Source organism: Sus scrofa, chromosome 6, assembly GCF_054392235.1.
Source record: "Sus scrofa isolate SSC_HxYL_T2T_F1_AM1 chromosome 6, Sscrofa_HxYL_maternal_Yorkshire_Landrace_v2.0, whole genome shotgun sequence".
Classification (NCBI taxonomy): Eukaryota; Metazoa; Chordata; class Mammalia; order Artiodactyla; family Suidae; genus Sus; species Sus scrofa.
Genome location: NC_139388.1, coordinates 102,405,695 through 102,425,113, shown reverse-complemented (window position 1 = coordinate 102,425,113; position 19,419 = coordinate 102,405,695). Strand labels below are relative to the sequence as shown.

General features: G+C 49.1%; 1 protein-coding gene across 21 annotated transcripts in view; it reads right to left on the bottom strand.

Annotated features, from left to right (window-relative positions):
- Positions 1–4,233: 4,233 nt before the first annotated feature.
- Positions 4,234–19,419, bottom strand: part of PIEZO2 (piezo type mechanosensitive ion channel component 2) — a 303,672-nt gene continuing 288,486 nt past the window's right edge. For 16 of the 21 annotated variants that reach the window (XM_084964032.1, XM_084964038.1, XM_084964036.1 and 13 more), the window contains 7 exons: positions 17,108–17,296; positions 16,613–16,705; positions 14,315–14,487; positions 11,518–11,646; positions 10,921–11,000; positions 9,679–9,862; positions 4,234–7,395 (listed from right to left, as the gene is read on the bottom strand). In XM_084964032.1, coding sequence (XP_084820158.1) covers positions 7,143–7,395; positions 9,679–9,862; positions 10,921–11,000; positions 11,518–11,646; positions 14,315–14,487; positions 16,613–16,705; positions 17,108–17,296 — 1,101 coding nt within the window. In that variant the 3' untranslated portion in view covers positions 4,234–7,142. The remainder of the gene's footprint in view (positions 7,396–9,678; positions 9,863–10,920; positions 11,001–11,517; positions 11,647–14,314; positions 14,488–16,612; positions 16,706–17,107; positions 17,297–19,419) is intronic. The other 5 variants (XR_014807528.1, XR_014807530.1, XR_014807531.1 and 2 more) reach the window with 1 other exon arrangement.

Here is a 19,419-nt window from a genome sequence, read left to right as displayed (position 1 = left end):
TTGGGTCGTTCTCACCAGGGCTCCCACAAAGCTGTCCTGAGCCCACACACCTTCCTTCAGTGTTTCCATGGAGCTGGCCTGTCCTGGGCACTCTCAGAGCCCAGCGTGGGTGGCAGCCTGGCCAGGCTCCCGAGGTGATTGCCGTCTGCACGGCCCTCTCTGCGCCTTCTGCAGGATGGCTTTGTTTTTAGCACATCCACTGACACCACAGGGTCTTTCCTCTGTTTTCTGGCTGTATTTTCTGGTTTGGGGTTGTTTGTTTTAGGGCGTGCTTTCTGGGTTTCTTGCCCGAGCGCAGTGCAGGGCAGAGGCTGCCTGTCTTAAGCCTAGAGCAGCACTGAACAACGTACCATCTGCAGGGCTCATTGCTGTTTCACTGCCTTGCCCAGCCCGGGTGCCCAGAGCAGTGTAATCCATCATTTCACAGGGCTCCGTGCCGGTCCCTAGTGCGTTGTTTTAGGAAGGACTGGCCGTGCAGTGCTCCACATTTGTGCTGGCAGCCTCGCAGGTCAGGCTCTGGGCAGCCTGAGGAGGGGGTGGGTGAACGGCATGGAGCAGCCCAGCCCAGCCCAGCTGTCCACCAGCCAAAGGCACAGGGACTCAAAGAGAGGTCACCCCAGAATTTTCCGCAGCTCTGTCCGCCTCTGTTTTCTTAAAATATTCTGACATGGAGGTGGAACAACGCTTGCGGATGTAAAACTGTCCCTGGAAGAACCTTGCTGTGGCTGAGGTTGTACCAAACATAAACAGATGAGGGCATTAGGAAAAAGCAGCTGGTGGTTGGAAACCAGTTTCATGTGGTAGGATTCAGCATCTACATTTCCACACTTGGAGGTCTGCATCCTGGGAACCCAGTGAGGAACCCGGTCCTGTGGCTGCGTCGGGCAGGCCCAGCAGGGCTGGTGTCCAGCCGGCCCAGGTGTCCTCAGCTCCACCCCAGGCGGTGTCCTTCTCCGTTGACCCATCTCCTCCGTGGCCTCTTTTTCCTATTTCTCACTCTGCCCTCCGGACGACATCAATGCAAACGCTTGAACTCCTGGAGACCATTCACCCTCCGCTTAACTTCAAGGTCATAGCTTCCCTCCCTGGGCTGCTGCATTTCAGCATTCTCTCTCCTTAAGGACAGCAAAGGTCGTTTTGCTTTTCAAAATCATTTCTGGTCAAACCCAGTGGGTGGGCAATGATTTTATGGGGGGTCTGAGGGCCTCCTGACCAAGTGGGTGACTCACTGCCTTCTTTGGTGTAGAGGTCAGGCCCGGGGCCACCGCTTACACCTCATTTCTCATCCTGTGTTAATGAGGCTGACCTGATCGTTTCAATGCTTGGTGCCTCGGTTCTGAGCCTAGACTTTTCTTGTCAGCCGTCATTTTTATAAGGCTGCAAAAATTCTTCCCTTTTCTCTGTAAACCTTGATGGTGACATGGGCCCTCCATGGAGCGAGCTTGGTGAGAAGAACAGAAGCCAGAGGGAAGATGGTGCTTGAGGAAAGCTTCCAGGGCTGATGTAGGCACTTGTGAGAGGGTGACAGTGTCCTGGGTGCCTGGGGATGTGCCGTGGGAGAGGAAGACTCTTTCTGAAATGGGACTTCACCGGGAAGGAGATAAAGTTTTCCTGTAAGAGAGGTGGGAGCTGTGCAGTGAGATGCGGATCCTCTGGTGGGACAGTCCCCCTACCCCGCCCTTTAGGGTTTCTGCTGGAGGCCAGATCCCACCGACCTTCACCCCTCCCCCTCCGTCCTAGAAAAAACCCTCTTCCTTGGCACTGTCCCAGTCCTGCCCCTTCCCTCCCTCCCAAACAGCTACTGGACCTGGGCCTGGAGGACCTGCTGGGGAGAGAGGCAACGGGGAGGAGGGGGTGGCGTGGGGAGGGGCAGCACGTGGGGGCCTCCCGGGCGCTGTCCGAGGTGCGGCCGGGCCAGTGAGGGGGCGCCCAGCCAGGATGCGGGTGTGGGCGTGGGCGACCGTCTTTTCCATCTCCGGGCATCTCTATGTGCGACAGCACTTGATGCAGGGAAGTGACCCAATGCTCTTCCAGAAGACGTGCCGCTGACCTGAGGCTGGACTCCAAGCCACTGACCCACAGATGAGGCTGGCCGTGCCCTGGTGCTTTCTCACAGCTAACTTTCCACTCTTCCAGAATCCAGTCCAGCCCCTTAGTGCTGCTAACTAGGCCTGGGACTCCAGCCATGTCCCCTAGGCCCCTTTCTCCCCATCTGCTCTTCCCTGTTTGGCCCTGGGTGCAGTGAAAGGGGCCCAGAGCGACTTAAATGCCACCTGCAGTTTCCCTCTCCCTCCTACTGTGTCCCTCTCTGGGACGAGTCAACTCATTCCTTGACAAAGGACTCGGTGGCCACAGTCAGGGCGGTAGGACACGGGTCGGCGAAGCTGGGGGGCCAGCGAGGCCCGGGCAGCTGCTTCCTTCCCCCCATTCCCTCGGCCTCCTCCCTGGCAATCCTGTTTTGCCTGGAGGAATGAGAATTAGAAATATGGGCATGTGAGGAGTTCCCGTCGTGGCGCAGCATGTGCAAATAAGCTTTTGGGAAAAAGGCTTTAGGGAAAGTCTCCCCACAACGTAGTAAAAATCCCCCTAAATCCACTTCCCTGACCCCAAGACCTCTGTGTGGAAGCTGTAGGGCGGCTATGTCCTGTGGCACCACGAGTGCTAACAACATGCAGGCCCAGGGTGGCGGCCCTACATATGCTGCCCCCACATCCCAGCCTGCATCTGTGCCTGGGGAAGGGGCTGTGGAGAGGCCCAGCTGCATCCATGCGCCTGGTGCACAGGCTGGAGAGTCAGGGCCTCCCCACAGGCTGGGTAACTAACTGCACCCAGGAAGAGCTCTCCGCCCAGCTTGGAGGTCGGAGTAATTCTGTGCCCAAGGGAGGTGGAAGCCGTCCTCCATGTCAGGTCCAGCCCCGTGGCATCACCTCAGCCCCAGTGACCCCAAGGGGAATGTGGATGGAGAGCTGCTGATGTGTCCGGTGAGAAGTAAGAATGTCTCCAGCCAGACCTTGTGGCTGTGGTCGCTGAGCTTGCAGGTCTCCACCCTCTGCCTGCTCCGCCAGCCGTGACTCTGCGAGAGGAGCTGGGATGCAGTGGGGTTTTTCTCCCGCCCGGCTGATGCAGCAGCCCCAGGTCTGGGATGCAGGTCTGCATTGAGGGAAGGTCATGGTCACGTCTTGGGTTCTGCTCACCTGGCTGGATGGACAGGCTTCTCAGCCAGTCTAAGACCAATGGGATTCCTCCCCGAGTCTTCCTTGGAGCCTCTGCTCTGGGTTTTGGCAATGCCCTTTATGCGCCTGAGACACGTTTCAGCCTTTGAAAGCCAGGGAGACAGGGACTGGTCTCAAATGCTTTTGAAATTCAGTCATTATGGGCACGTTTTGTGGATCTTACAGATTTTTGGACTCTTTAAAAAATAAGGCACCATCAGAAAGTTGGTGTTGAGAGGAATTAGCATCCGAAGGACCAAAGGGCTATGAAGACCCCACCCCACGCATTCCCCACTGCTGCCCTGAAGTGGACTCCATGCCTCCGAGGTGCAGAGTCTGGAAGGGGCCCAGGACCCTCCACTCTTTGACTTTTGACTCATGAAGGTAAGAGAATTTAATCAATGTTCTTTGATTCTTGGACATTAACTTAATAGTTTAGCTTTCTTCTCTCCCTGAAAAATTATGAAAGGAGGTTTATCTTTAAATGTGGGACATTTCCACGTTAGTGTTTTATTTTGCAGTATCTTAGGGGCTATCATTTTATTTCTCCGTGGACCTCACAGAGGGGATGCTGGACAAAGTGCCTGGACCATCGTTTGTGATGGGAAATTGAATAAGGACTAAACCTTTGGTCTTAGTTATGCAAAGGTACAGAAATGGCTTAATTGGTGAAGTTTCAGAGCCATTTCAGAGCCTTCTGGGGACAAAACCTAGGCTGACCAGTGGAGGTCCCGCGAGGACCTCCCAGGCTGTTGGCGATGGAGGATGGACCTATTGACGTGTGCTGGGGTGGGGAGGGGGTCCCCATAGCAGGGAGGGGGTCCCCAGGCGGGGTTCCTCCACCTGGCAGGATGGCCGCATCCTTGGCGAACCAGGGGATAATGGCTAAACTAAGGGGGTTAAAGGACAAGGTCTGGCAGGACTTTTAATCCCCTATTCTGTGTTTTTTTCCATGGGGACAAACAGCATCACTGTAACATTCCTGGTCTCGTTCCACTTTCATTCATGCCCTCCACTGACCTTTTATCAATATTACTGATGGCTGTTTTTATTGAAACAATTTTTAGAGCAGTTTTGGGTTCACAGCAAAATTGAGAGGAAGGTACAGAGATGTCTCATGTACCCCCAGCCCCTCACAGGCACAGCCTCCCCCATTATCAACAGCCCCACCAGATGGTACTTTTGTTACAATTGATGACTTTGACATTGATGCATCACTGTCACCCCAAGTCCACAGTTTACATTACAATTCAGTTTTGGTATTGTACATTCTTTGGGTTTGGACAAACAACATCTATCCATCACAGTATTGTACAGTATTTTCACTGCCCTAAAAATCCTCTGAACTCTGCCTGTTCATCCCTCTCTTCCTCCTTCCCCACTCCTGGCAACCACTGATCTTTTATTATCTCCATAGTTTTGCTTTTTCCAGAATGTCACATAGTTGGAATCATACAGTACATAGCCTTTTCAGATGGGCTTCGTTTACTTAGAAACACGCATTTAAGTTTCCTCCATGGCTTGATAGCTCATTTCTTTCTTTTAGTGCTGAGTAGTCGTCCATTGTCTGGATTCTAACATAGTTGATTTATCCATTCACCGACCAATGGACACCTTGGCTGCTTCCAAGATTTTGGCAATTATGAATAAAACATCCAGATGTTGGGCCTTCGCCGGGGACCAGCTGGGTGGCCCCACCTGGCCGGCACCCCCAAGGCTGGATAAAGTGCGGTTGCAGCCCTGTGTCCCTTGTCCTCATCCTCCTTCCTGCCTGGTCTGACCCCCATTTGTCTTTGAGGACTGCCCCTCTCAGAGCCATCTCCAAAGGACTCATTCCAGGGTGGCAGGCGATTTTGTAAGGGGACATGTGTTCAGCGTTATCGGGGCAGGCCTGGTGCTCGTCTGAGAGTGGACCGCTTACAGCTTACCAACCCCTTCACGTGATCAGATAACTGGGCTGGCCCGTGTCCCAGCCGGGGGGCCTTGTTCTCCGGGCGAGTTCCCCTGAGCACCGGCCTGAGGAAGCACCACCTTGCATCCATGTCCTCTGTCCTCTCCCTCGGCCGCGCCTGAGGTTTTCCCTTGAGCCGCGCGAGACCTGTTCTCTCCATCCTGGCTCCCTTCCCTCTCATCCTGTGTTTCTCGCTCCTCCTTCCGAACTGTGCTGTAAGGCCCTCTCTCGAGAGCCCCTGCTGACGTTTTCCAAGGAAGAATTCCCAAGCAGGGCCGGCAGGAAGATGCCTCCTGCTGTGGGGGATCGGGCGTGGCCAAAGAGCTCCCTGAGTGGTCTGAGTTTATTGCTATGATGACTGAAGCATTGATTCTCGAGCGGAGGGCGGGCACACGGCTCTCGCGGCTCAAGGATGGGTTTGCACAGATGCTCTAGCAGACACTGGCCGTCATCTGAACTCTGATGTTTTCCAAGCTCCATACTCACTGTCATAGCTTCCTTCTCGGAAGTGAACTTGTCACCAGTTGTTTCCTGCTTATGTTATTTTTATAGAGCACCCACACGAGAAAACCAACAAGAAAACCACCAAGAAGCGGATTCTTATCCCAGCTGACTTTTTTAGCTCCTTGTACAGAGTACAGAAAACAGTTGCTTTTCTGATTTCATGCAATAAGGCAGAATGAAGAGTATTCCTAAAGTGACTTTGCAGGATGTGCTTTATTTTAAGTCAGTCCTGAACCCAAACTACAGAAGATCATTTTTTGGGACATATTCTAGGCCATTCAGTGATTCTTCTCAGAAACTGTATTTTAATATGGAATGAAAACTACATTTCAATCATGGATTTGTCATGCTACATTGCTACTTAATGAAGAGGTGGTATGATCAATAATAATAATTTAAGAAAAGGCCGTTTTTTTATTTCCCCAAGCGCAATATACATATTTCTTTCATAATTAGGAACTTAAAAAACCCGTCTCAGATGTAAAAATGTGGATTGGAATATGTAAACTCGTTGATATACCTGAAAAACAGGGAGAAAATGTCACATACTGGAAAAACCACTGCGGTGAGTCATGGAAATGGGAGGAAGCCAGGGGTGGGGGGGTGTGGAGGAGAGCTCAGACCTTGGTTGTAAGAGTGACAAGTCCAAGGGACCCCCCCCCTCCAGCCGGGTGGCATCTGTCACCTCCCTCTGGGGTCTGGGCTTCATAGAGGTGGGGGTGGGGCAGTAACTCTCTGAACCAGAAAAGCCACCACCTGGGAATGAGTCACCAGCTGGGCCTCAGCAACGCCACGTCCATATATTTGTTTTGCTGCTTTTTTTTTTTTTTTCTTTTTTCTTTTTTTTTTTCCTGAGAAGTCACTGGTGTTTAAGGGAAAGATTTTCTTAGTCTTCGGTTAAGATAAGGCAGTACGAGTGTCACTAAGGTTATCTTTTTGCTTAGAATGAGGCTTTTCCTTCCACTGGCATCGCCATGGGTCACTGGCTCCCTCCATCCTTCCCCTAGAAATATGCGTTGAAGTCATCAGCCCCCTCCCCCATTATGTTGTGTATTGGGGCGCAGAGAGCCCTGCATTGTAGCATCGCTTCTGGAGGGCGCTGTCCCTCAGGACAAGTCTTTCCTTCCTCCTCCGTCTCCTGCTCTGTTTCTCTGAGGGACGAGACCCATAAACAACCCCTGCACATAGTCCATCCAACACAACACAAGACCCCGTGGACTAAAACATAAAGCACATAGCCCTGATTTCAGAGAAATGGAATTACGTGGAACTTTCTAGCAGTGTCTTCACTCTCCAGGCAGCTCCGACCGCAGAAGGAAGCCCACGCCCTGTGCACCTGTCGGGAGAGAAACCATTTCCATCGGATGAGAAATGCTGAGCTCTTAGGAGAATATTGTGCTTTTCTTTTCTTTTTTTTTTCTTTTTCTTTTGAAAATCCCCGGGTTAACTTGGCTTGCAGGCTGTGGCCTGGGGCGTCAGTTTGTTTTCTCTCTGGTCCATTTGATCATGGTTTCTGGCGAACGGTACAGGAATATTAATTTGGCATAGAGATCCTCCTCCAGTTCCAGCTCCCCGGTCTCTCGAACTAGAAAAATATCTGTGCACAGCTTCAAGATCCGATCCACATTTGGAAGCTCTTCAAACATGATGGAGTGAGAAATCCCACTGAAGAATTCACGGACAAACTTCCCAATCACCAAGACAACTGAAGCATATAATCCCATAATGCTGCGAAGAAAAAAAAAAAGAGGTAGAAATTGGATCTAGCAGTTAGATATAGTTAATAGAACACACCTAAAGAAAAACTAGTAACATCTTTTCTCAAACTCCATGTAAGATACGACAGACAGACTTACCAAATCTTGCATTTTTTTTTCTCTTTGGTGAAAACACGTACTTTTTTTCTGTTAAAAAGGTAGTACATGATCTTTGTAAAAAAAAAAAACTTACACGTTACAGACCTATAAAACTTGAAAAATAAAAGTCCTTTGAAATCTCACATTCTGGAAACAACCAATGTTAACAGTTTCATGTATGAACTGCAGCTAGTTTTCCTGCATATTTTATATACATGAGCTACATAAAATATGCAGTAGAAATGCCATTGTACTATAGATGCTTTTCTTTTTTGCTTTTTTAGGGCCGCACCCTCAGCATGTGGAGGTTCCTAGGCTAGGGGTCAAATCGGAGCTATATCCGCCAGCCTATGCCACAGCCACACAACGCAGGATCTGAGTGGTGTCTGTGACCTACAATGCCAGATCATGGCAATGCCAGATCCTTAACCCACTGAGCAAGGCCAGGGATCGAACTGGCAACCTCATGGTTCCTAGTCGGATTCGTTTCCACTGCAGGAAAAGTGCGGGAGCTCCACACTTTTTTGTGCTTAGGACTTTTCCACCTTTCTCAGAGATTCATGTTTAAAATAAAATCTGGGCAGAAGATCATTCTGAGAAACGCAAAACTTTCTACTAGTGTCTTGTAGGGGATGTGCCTGACCTAGGATTTAAGTGTCAGAACATGATGAAGTGGGAACGACAGGCATATCCAAAACTGTGATTTTTAACTGACCCTCTATCTGCTAAGGTCAGGAGGAAACGTAAGGAGAAAAGAGATAACTCCATGCCGACTTTTAGTTTAAACCCTGAACTGGGAGTTCCTGTCATGGCGCAGTGGTTAACGAATCCGACTAGGAACCATGAGGTTGCGGGTTCGGTCCCTGCCCTTGCTCAGTGGGTTAACGATCCAGCGTTGCCGTGAGCTGTGGTGTAGTGTGCAGACTCGGCTTGGATCCCGCGTTGCTGTGGCTCTGGCGTAGGCTGGCAGCTACAGCTCCGATTGGACCCCTAGCCTGGGAACCTCCATATGCTGCGGGAGTGGCCCAAAGAAAAAGCAAAAAGACAAAAAAAAAACAAACAAAAAACCTGAACTGTACACAGGCATAAAAAGAGGGCAATCAAGTCATTTATAGCAACATGGATGCACCTAGAAATTCTCATTCTAAGTGAAGTAAGTCAGGCAAAGACAGATATCGTAGGATATCATTTATATGTGGAATCTAATAAAAATGATATAAATGAAATTATTTACAAAATAGAAACAGACTCTCAGACGTAGAAAACACACTTATGGTTGCCAAAGGGGAGGGCTGGGGGGAGAGATGGCCTGGGGTTTGGGATCGGCTTATGCACCCTGCTGTGTTTGGAATGATTGGTCAATAGGGACTTGCTGTACAACACAGGGAACTCAACTCAATATGCTGTGATAATCTATAAGGGAATGGATATGTAGGGTGTATATATATATGAGAATGTATATATAAATATATACCTGAATCACTCTGCTGTACAGCAGAAATCCACACAACATTGTAAATCAACTACCCGTCAATAAAATTTTTAAAAAAGAATATCATTAAAAAAAAACACAAAGATCTTGCTTTTGGGAAAAACAAAACCAAACCCTGAATTGCACCAAACTGCTGTAACAGGAAGTCAAGAAGCTGTAAGTTAAGGTCTGGTCCCGTCCTTGGTAGTGTGATTCATACGGGGCATTTTAACTTCTTGGGACTTTGGCTCTGCAGTTTTTAAAATGAAAGGCCAAGACTCTGGGAGTTCCTATTGTGGCTCAGCAGGAATGAAATCTGACTAGCATCCATGAAGATGCAGGTATGATCCCTGGCCTCACTCAGTGGGTTAAGGATCCGGCATTGCCATGAGCTGTGATGGAGGTTGCAGATGTGGCTCAGATCTGGCGTTGCTGTGGCTGTGGCCGTGGTGTAGGCCGGCAGCTACAGCTCCAATTCAACCCCTGGCTTGGGAACCTCCATATGCCTCGGGTGTGACCCTAAGAAGACAAAAAGAAAAGAAAAGGAAGGCCAAGAATCTGCAAATTCTAATAATACAGCCATAACAGTTGAGAAGTCTAAGAAGACAAAAGACTTAGCCTGCTCCACTTGCTGAGACGCAGAGGTGAATGCTCATAACTGCTGGTTGCTGGATGGTGCCTTACCCGTAGCCGGCCAGGAACCCCAGGCTAGGGGGGCTGACCTTGTCGTTGAAGACCACCAGCTCCAGGGCCTGGGCTTCCTGGTTGTATAATCTATTTCCAGTCAGGTTGAGAACCCACCACTCACTGTTCGACTTCGTCGTATTGTCTCTGGACAAAATGATGGTGATGTTCATGAAATTATTTTCTGGAGAAGGAGAAACGTGACAGCAAATTAGCAGGAGAGATGAAAGAGTTAATGTGCATTGATCAAACAGCTCCCGGATAGCAAACCCTGGCTAGAGGCGGAGGGTTCCGGGATGGGGACACGTGGGCATGTCAACTCTGCCAGTGGAAAAGGAGGCGTGGGCCTGGGGTGGAGGGGTCTCTCCTGTCTGCTAAGGGGCCAGGCCTGTTGCTACGTGACACTGCAGCCAAAGTCCAGGGAGAGGCGGAGACCCATTGCTGGGGCATCTTTGCTGGTAATTCCAGACAACTAAGTGGTCATTTAAAATTTCCAGGCTAGGGGTCAAATCGGAGCTGCATCTGCGATCCACACCACAGCCAGGACAACACCGGGTCCTTAACCCACTGAGTGAGGCCGGGGATCGAACCCACATCCTCATGGAGACAGCATCGGCTTCGTAACCTGCAGAGCTACACGGAACCTCTGCAACAACTGACTTTTGGTTGAACGGATCCCTTCCTGTTACCGTCGCTCACCAAGTGTCTTTGAAGAGGAAGGCACTCTAAGAGGTGCTACAGGGTCATCAAGTCCCATGCAGCCCAGCTCAATGAGAAGGGCCATATCCACAAACTCATTCATGGGCACGTGGCCACCCCCACAGGACCTTCACCGGTGAGGCCTGTTAGCTGGGAGAGACCACTTCTTGTTGGTATGATCCCCGAGGGCTTCCTGGAGGAGGGAACGTTTGAGCTGAGTTTTGCTGTGTGAGAAGTTTAATGGATGGAGACCTACTACTGGTCCTCCATCACCCTTGGGCTGAATCAGGTCCATTTCTTGCTATCTCTTTACTGTTCTTACTGTGGGGCCTTCAGAATTCACGCTGTGTGAGGGAGTTTTCTGCCAAAGATACGGCTGCTCACAGAAACAAGTAAACAGATTCTAACCATGGAATTTAAGTCCCCAAGTCACAGGGAAAAAGGAGCTGCAAAGGAGCATGATAAAGGCTGCAGATGCAAACCAGAGAGGCTGAACAAGAGCAAGGTTAAGAAAGGCTCTGAACCCACTCTCCTCATTCTTACCAGACAGAAGTTGCTTTATAGGCTTGGAGTTTGAGTCGCTGGGGGCTTTCACGTAGTACGGGTAAATCCTCTCTATGGTCCTGGGCATCAAGAGAGAGATAGGTGATTATGTGTTTGTTGTTTTACCTCCGTAACAGTGAATTTTTGTGGCTCTTTTGGACCTCATTTCAAACAAATAAGAGTGTGGGTCTTCCTGTAACTATGCAACGTGCAGCCGTCAGCTGCTAGGTCTCCACTATCATCAGAAATCTCTGAAGACAAATGAATTCCCCAGGGTCTTTTTTTTTTGGTCTTTTTGCCATTTCTAGGGCCGCTCCCATGGCATATGTAGGTTCCCAGGCCAGGGGTCTAATCCGAGGTAGCCACAGGCCTACGCCACAGCCACAGCCACAGCAACGTGGCTGTGACCTACACCACAGCTCACGGCAACGCCAGATCCTTAACCCACTGAGGAAGGCCAGGGATCGAACCTGCACCCTCATGGTTCCTAGTCGGATTCGTTAACCACTGCGCCATGACGGGAACTCCGCACGCACATGTTTGCAGAGGAGATTCTGCACTAGATACACACACTTCCCAGCACAGTGATCAACTTACACCGGCGTCGTGGAACTTTCCATGTCGTTGCCGGCTATCATTTTAGCGATACTCTTCCGTGTATTATTTTTAAGAGGAAAAGAAAGCTTATCTGTTGCTATTTCTGCTTTTGCACCCAGACTCATGTTTCTGTGAAGGAAAAAAGAAAGAGTTCAGTGTCAGGGGTTATTCAGACGTCTGTAGGAGAGATTCAAAACTCACTGAACTTCCGATCTCCCCAAGTTTCACTGGGTCCACAGCTGTCAACCCCAACCTTCCTATCCACCTCACCTTTACCTCCTCCTCTTAGTCAAGTTACTCACATCCAGGGAGGCTGAAACACCTTTAAAACAGACCACAGGGGAGGAGGAAGAGTGTGGGGGCCCCAAGGGAAACAGCTTTGACGCTCTCACAGGGATTCTGACACTTCACATTAACCCAACGATGCTCATCTCCCTGGAGATTCATAGACCCCACGTTTTCTTTCTTTCTTTCTTTCTTTTGCCTTTTCTAGAGACGCTCCCATGGCCTATGGAGGTTCCCAGGCTAGGGGGCCGATCGGAGCTACAGCTGCCAGCCTACACCACAGCCACAGCAACGCCGGATCCTTAACCCACTGAGCAAGGCCAGGGATCGAACCCGCAACCTCATGGTTCCTAGTCGGATTCGTTAATCACTGCGCCATGATGGGAACTCTGACCCCATGTTTTCAAAAGAATGATCACAATGAGATGTCCCCTCACACCTGTCAGGATGGTGTCATCACAAAGCAACAAACTGCACATGTTGGTGAGGGTGTGGAGAACAGGGAACAGATGTTCACTGTTGGTGGGATGTAACCTGGTGCAGCCACTGTGGAAAACAGCATGGAGGTTCCTCGAAATGTTAAAAATATAGAGCTACCATGTAATCAAGCAAACCCACTTCTGGGTATTTCTCCAAAGAAATGAAAACACTACATTGAAAAGATATCTGCACCCCATGTTCATAGCAGCATTATTTCCAATAGCCAAGATAAGGAAGCAACCTAAGTGTCCATCCATAGATAAGTGAATAAAGAAGATGTGGTGTATACAAGCAGGGGGATTTTTTTTTGGCCATAAAAAAATGAAATCTTGCTAATTATGACAACATGGATGGACCTTGAGGGCTTTGTGTTTGGTGAAAGAAGTCCGAGAACAACAAATACTGTGTGATCTCACTTCTAAGTGGAATCTTAGAAAACTGCACGAAACCGGAACTCACAGATACGGAGAATGAATTGGTGGTTCCCAGAGGTGAAGGGGGCCAGGGGTGGGTGGGTGGATGAAATGGGTGAAGGGGGTCGACAGGTACAAACTGCCACTTATACCCTAGGTAAGTCACAGGGATGGAATGTGCAGGGTGGTGACTGTAGTGCATGCTTCTTACATATTTGAAAGTTGCGAAGCCAGCAGATCTTAAAAGTGCTCATGACGAGAAAAAAAAATGTAACTGTGTGTGGAGAGATGTAAGCTAGACTTCTTGTGGTGACCATTCTGCAATATATTCAACAATTAAGTCATTATGTTGTGCTCCTGAAACTAAAATAATGCTACCTGTCAATTATGTCTCAATTAAAAAAAGACTGTTCAATCAGAAATTGATTTTTCATTTTGGGGGGCAGCTCTTCCATTTTGCAGGCGAGCTCTTCCAAGGAAAGGCTAGGATGTACATTGGGGGCAGTAGAGAATTCCAAGTGAGCGATTCGGGACATTTAAAAGGAGAAAATAAAGTTAACTTTATTTAAGAATGAGTTCTTTAAATCCTGAGCAGCCTCCTTCAAAATCTCTCTTTGCTATTTCCTTGTGAATTCAGATTCTAGAAGGCTCTCTTCCTTACCTATCATGATTCTCTCTTAATCCCAACCCCGAAGCTGGTATTGTGGGCCCAAATGAACCAATCACGTGACACCCCAGAGTCCTGAGCCCAGTGAGCGATGGAAGAAACTAAGGTGTTCAGCTGCGGTATTGTGCCCAGGCCCCCCAAGTGGCTCCACTGACATGTCGGGGCTTTTGGATACAAGAACTTGAACCTGAGAGGGGCTGTGTGGTGGCCACACACTGGCTGGAGGCTCAGTTAGTGGGAAGGAATCTCCTGGGGCTCACCTGTCCTAGGACTGCCAAGGTGCCCTTTGCTTGGAGGGAAGAGCTGCAGCCCCTGCTGGAGGCAGGCAAGGGGACTGCAAATTCTTTACCCTTTTTTTTTTTTTTTTTTTTTTTTAGGGCTGCACCTGTGGCATATGGAAATTTCCAGACTAGGGGCTGAGTCGGAGCCGCAGCAGCTGGCATACACCACAGCCACAGCAATGCCGGATCCGAGCCCCATGTGCAGCTTGCAGCAACACTGGACCAGGGATTGAACCCACATCCTCATGGACACTAGTTGGGTTCTTAACCCACTGAGATACAGTGGGAGCTCTAGCAAGTTTTTTTTATTATTGAGACCAAACTCCAAGCTCAAGGAAATCTAACAATCTACCTGACTCGATTTCATTTTTTGAGTCATCACCCTCTTTTTTTCTTTCTTTCTTTCTCTCTTGTTCACAGAGCTCGCTGCCAGCCTCCTTAAAGCTGAAGTTATTAGAAAAAAGGAAAACGAAAAATTTCTTCATTTGACTCTCAGGCAAATCATTATTTAATAGACAGAAATTAGCTATAGCATCGAATAAATGTTCCCAAGGTCACGTCAACCAAGATCCACACATTACTCTGATTTTTCTATCCTTCCACACCCCCCACCCCACCCCAAGATCAGACTGGGGAAAGGGGGAAATTATGCACGGAAATACAGTAACTACCTCTGAATACTCCATGAAAAAACAACAGAGAAGCTACTATTGTGGTCCATGAGTTCGCTTATCATTTTCTGCTTACTGGGGGGGCTGATGGTCCACAAAGAATTTGAGTTTCCTTCCAGTTCTGCTACTGTTATGTCTTCTTTTTCATAATTTTCCAGAAATTGCATAGCACCCTGCGTGCACACAAATACACGTGCGTAAATAGATCATATTCCTGAGGATGTGTAAGACAGTAACTGCTCCTCCTCTTAACTGACCATATCAAGGTCTTTCTTCCTCTGAAAGGCACATCCCTGCGATGGGTCAGGTGTGTTCTGCGGCACTAACAGCTCCCAGCCGCATCCCCAAGCCCCAGGGGTGACAGAGCCCACCCATAGCCACGAATCATTTAATTAAACAGTAAACAACACTACTCAGCCATAAAAAAGAACAAAATAATGCCATTTGCAGCAACATGGATGGAACTAGAGACTCTCATCCTGAGTGAAGTAAGTCAGAAAGAGAAAGACAAATACCATATGACATCACTTATATCTGGAATCTAATATATGGCACAAAGGAAACTTTCCACAGAAAAGAAAATCATGGACTTGGAGAATAGACTTGTGGTTGCCAAGGGGGAAGGGGAGGGAGTGGGAGGGACTGGGAGCTTGGGGTAAATAGATGCAGAATGTTGCCTTCGGGATAGATTAGCAATGGGATCCTGCTGTGTAGCCCTGGGAACTCTGTCTAGTCACTTATGATGGAACACGTAATGTGAGAAAAAAGAATGTATACGTGTATGTGTAACTGGGTCATCATAGTGTACAGTAGAAAAAAATATATATGCAAATAAATGATAAAAAAAGAAAAAAATCAGATGCACTAAAGAAAGAAATGTATCAACTACCAAGGAACGTGCCTTTCATGAGAGTGAAATTTAATCTACCCAGGACAGCCTGGCCCTTCCTCACAGCTGCCACCCCTTGAGATCAGTTTTGAGAGTGTACATCACAGGCCGATGATTTGATAAAAGAGAAAAGCACCTGTTTGTCCACTCACTTTAAAAATTCACTATTTGTCAAGTAAATTTAAATGATGAAGAATCATGCTATCATATTAATAAAATTATAGAATCTAGAGAAAAGAGTAACATATCCCTGTTTTATACAGTAGAGGATGCCAAACTTATTTTATTTTACTTTGTTTAATTATTTTTTTTTTTTTGCTTTTTTAGGGCCGCACCTGCAGCATATGGAAGTTCCCAGGCTAGGGGTCAAACAGAGCTGTAGCTGCTGGCCTACACCACAGCCATAGCAACTTGCCTGGGATCCTTAACTCACTGAGTGAGGCCAAGGATCGGACCTGCATCCTCATGGATACTAGCTGAGTTCATTTCTGCTGAGCCACAATGGGAACTCCCAATTTTTTGATCATTTAAAAAATAATAGCATCCTTTCAAATTTATATTTCACTGTGAGACATTTTCATGCCACGAGTAGTCTCTGCAATGACTGTCTTGTTACAAAGGAAGTTGCTTGGAAAATCTGCCATAATTTATTCAGCCAGTTCCTACTTGCTGAATTCCCTAGTTGCTTCCAGTTTTTACTGATACAGAGAAGGCCACCGCAACCAGGTGCCTGCATAGAGCTTTCCCTATATATATATATATATATTTTTTTTTTTTTTTTGTCTTTTTGCTATTTTTGGGGGCCACTCCCGTGGCATATGGAGGTTCCCAGGCTAGGGGTCGAATCGGAGCTGTAGCCACTGGCCTACGCCAGAGCCACAGCAACGCGGGATCCGAGCCGCGTCTGCAACCTACACCACAGCTCACGGCAACGCCGGATCGTTAACCCACTGAGCAGGGGCAGGGACCGAACCCGCAACCTCATGGTTCCTAGTTGGATTCGTTAACCGCTGCGCCATGACGGGAACTCCCTTTTTTTTTTATATATATATATATTTTGAATTACTTCTTTAGGAGAGATTCCTAAAGTAGACCTATAGCCAAAGGGGTCAAAATCCACCACAATTTAACAAATTTTAAAAAATTAAAAAGGAGCAACCCCTGTTGTGCTTAAGACGAAAATGCTCTGAATTAAAATTGTTTACTAACACTTAGGTCTGATAATACAGACATAACACCTTAGAGGATCCAAGTGGCCAGAGGCCAAGAACCTGCTGGGGTACACCTGATGCCCCCTGGAAGTTGTGGCTGGCAGCTCAGGCCACAGCCAAGTGGTCACTAAGGTGACACCCAGTCAGCTGGCCCAGATGACAGGTCTTCGTAGAGACTGACCGCACGTGTTTACTTACAGTGTCCCTAGAAAAAGCTTTCATAAATTTATTAAACTTGGGCTGGTCCATAACTTTCAGCTGGCTTTGCTGGGCACTCATGGTGAAAATAGGCTGGAAAACAAAGACACACGGAGGGGTTAGTATCCCAAAGCTCTTCTCTGCATCCTGGGTTCCGAGAAAAACATTTCTGCAATGGGACTCAGGGAGGACCCTGATGGCGCTGGCCTCCGTGATGGCTCTGTGAAGTGATGGTCCCTGTCCCTAACACCAGACAGACCATCTCTTCACTGCCTCCTGCACCCCAGTTCATAATTACTCCAGTTCATAATTACTTCACTGCCTCCTAGTTCATAATTATATGAACTGCACTCCAGTTCATAATTACGTGTTCGCAGAACAGTCAAAATCAGACAGGGAACAAGTCAAACCTAAGTAAGTACCCTCTGGGTGGAGCCCTGTGCTAGGCAAGGTCTGGGTGGGGGGCAGGGAGACCCCGAGAAGGCACGCAATTACCTGGTACCCGCCCAGGGTAATTGTGACCGAGACATCCAGGGGCTGGTTGATCACCCCGGCGACTGATTTGATGAGAGACATGAAGAGCAGGGGAAACCAGACGATGCAGATGAGCAGCACGATAATCATGCCACCCATGCCATACTTGACCACCTTCTTCTTCTTCTGCCCCCGGGGCTGCGGGTACCTCTGCAACAGACGGGCCACGGCTCAGGCAGGTGGGCTGGGGGAAAGGGCAGGCGCTCTTTCTGCAGGTGGTCCCTAAATTTGGTCTTGAATCTGCTCTGAACCAACCCCATTCCAACCTGGGCACAAGGTGAGCAGGGATGTGGGGCTATGAGGAGCTCCTACACGTCCACGGTGGTGGCACCATGGGCGCATCGCAGCCCAAGCAACTTTCCCCTTAAAGAGGCTGGGTGGGTTTGCGGGGTGGCAAGTTTGCTGGGCATGGACTTATGACCAAGGGATTGAGTCCTCTGCTGCATAAGCCTCTGGTTTTCAGGGAATCGGGTCGGGTGCGTGTCCTGAGCCCTGGGCCTGCCGGCGAACTCTGCCTTTCAGGAAGTTGTTCTTGCCCCAGAAAGGGCGTCCATAAAGCTCAGGAGCAAATCACCTCCCACAAGGAATCAGTCCAGGAGAAGTTGGCTTTAAAAGGGCCTGCTCTCCTGCTTCACACGAGACAAGCCCTGTCACCCCGGTGTCTCCGTCCTTAGTGGGGATGGAGCAGAACCGGGGCCAGAGTGCTTTTGGCTCCCTTAGCACAGCCTCCCCACACCTGACTCTCGCAGGAAGCTTCACCGGAGTGGCTGAAAAGGCACCGCTCTGAACAGCCGCTGACTCAGTGTGAGATGGGGGTGTATATTCCTGGAGGGGTGATACGCTAAAATGAGGCTTTTTATTTCTTTTCTTTTCTTTTTTTTTGTCTTTTTGCCATTTTTAGGGCCGTTCCCTTGGCATATGGAGGTTCCCAGGCTAGGGGTCTAACTCGAGCTGTAGCCGCCGGCCTACACCAGAGCCACAGCAACGTGGGATCCGAGCCGTGACTGCGACCTACACCACAGCTCATGGCAACGCCGGATCCTTAACCCACTGAGCAAGGCCAGGGATCGAACCCACAACCTCATGGTTCCTAGTGGGATTCGTTGACCACTGAGCCATGACGGGAACTCCAAGGCTTTTTATTTTTTAAAGATAACAAAGAGGATTGTGAGCCCTTCATCGGGCGGAGTGCGTGTGTTCTAGGCCGGAGACCCTGTCCTTCATAAGGAGGGTGGGCAACGGCATGACCCCCACTGTGGTCCCCTGTTGGCTCATGGGTGGTGAAAGGCACATGTGAGCAGGGAGTGGGGCAGCCACAGTGGCTCCCGTGAAATGTGGGCGGGAGGCTGTGTGGGATGGCAGCCCCCATCCTATCTGCCTTGGGGTCTGGCTCCCTGGGCAGGCTCCGGGCCTTGGGGGGCTGGCCCTCAGCCTGCCCTGACATGGAGAGGACAGACCCTCCCAGCAGTTGGTTCACAACCTGCCTCTTTCTCCAGCTGGTAGGGTGGCCGGTCCTCCCTGGCACCATTAACCTGCCCATCTAAGCCTGGGCTTCTCTGCTTTCCCCACCCCTGTCTGGACCTTCCTCCTTTGGCTGTGACGTTAAGAAGGTTCATCTTTCTTTTCCTTCTGGTCCTTTCCTCCAACCCCTTCATCCTCACGTTATTCTCTCGCCTCCCCCTTCCTGCACCGGAATCTCCCTTGCCTTTCCCGGCTTGTGCTCTGTCCCTTTGACACAGCGGTTCCAGGAGGGGCTCTGGCAAGGCTGTCCAGTGGTGCCCAGCCCAGAATGCTGACCCCTAGCACTGGGAGCTGACAAAATGGTTATTGTCAAGCCCCTACGTTCTGAGGTCCTTTGTTGGTGGCAGCAGACAAATGACGTGGTATGTGTTTAATACATGACTCCAGGAGCTGGGGTAGACCCAGACCCTCTATGGGAGTCTCACGACAGGAACTCTCTGTGTGACTGTGTGTAGTCACACCCCTTGGGGATCACGCCCGAGGTAGCCCATCTGTGATAGGGCAGCTTTGTTACTAGACAGTTCTTCATGTTCCAGTGAAACTTACCTGACTTTTGCCTCCTTGTCTTAATTCTCTTTCCTTGAGTCTCAGAAACTAATGAATGTGTATCTATTTTCCAACATTTCCCATAGTTAAAAACAGCTATTATTTTAGCCTCCCCTTGGTTTTCCACATCAGTTCCAGGTTCTACCTGCTTTTCCTCACATATCATGATTTCCAGACCCTTTGTTACCCTAACTGCTACCCTAAAT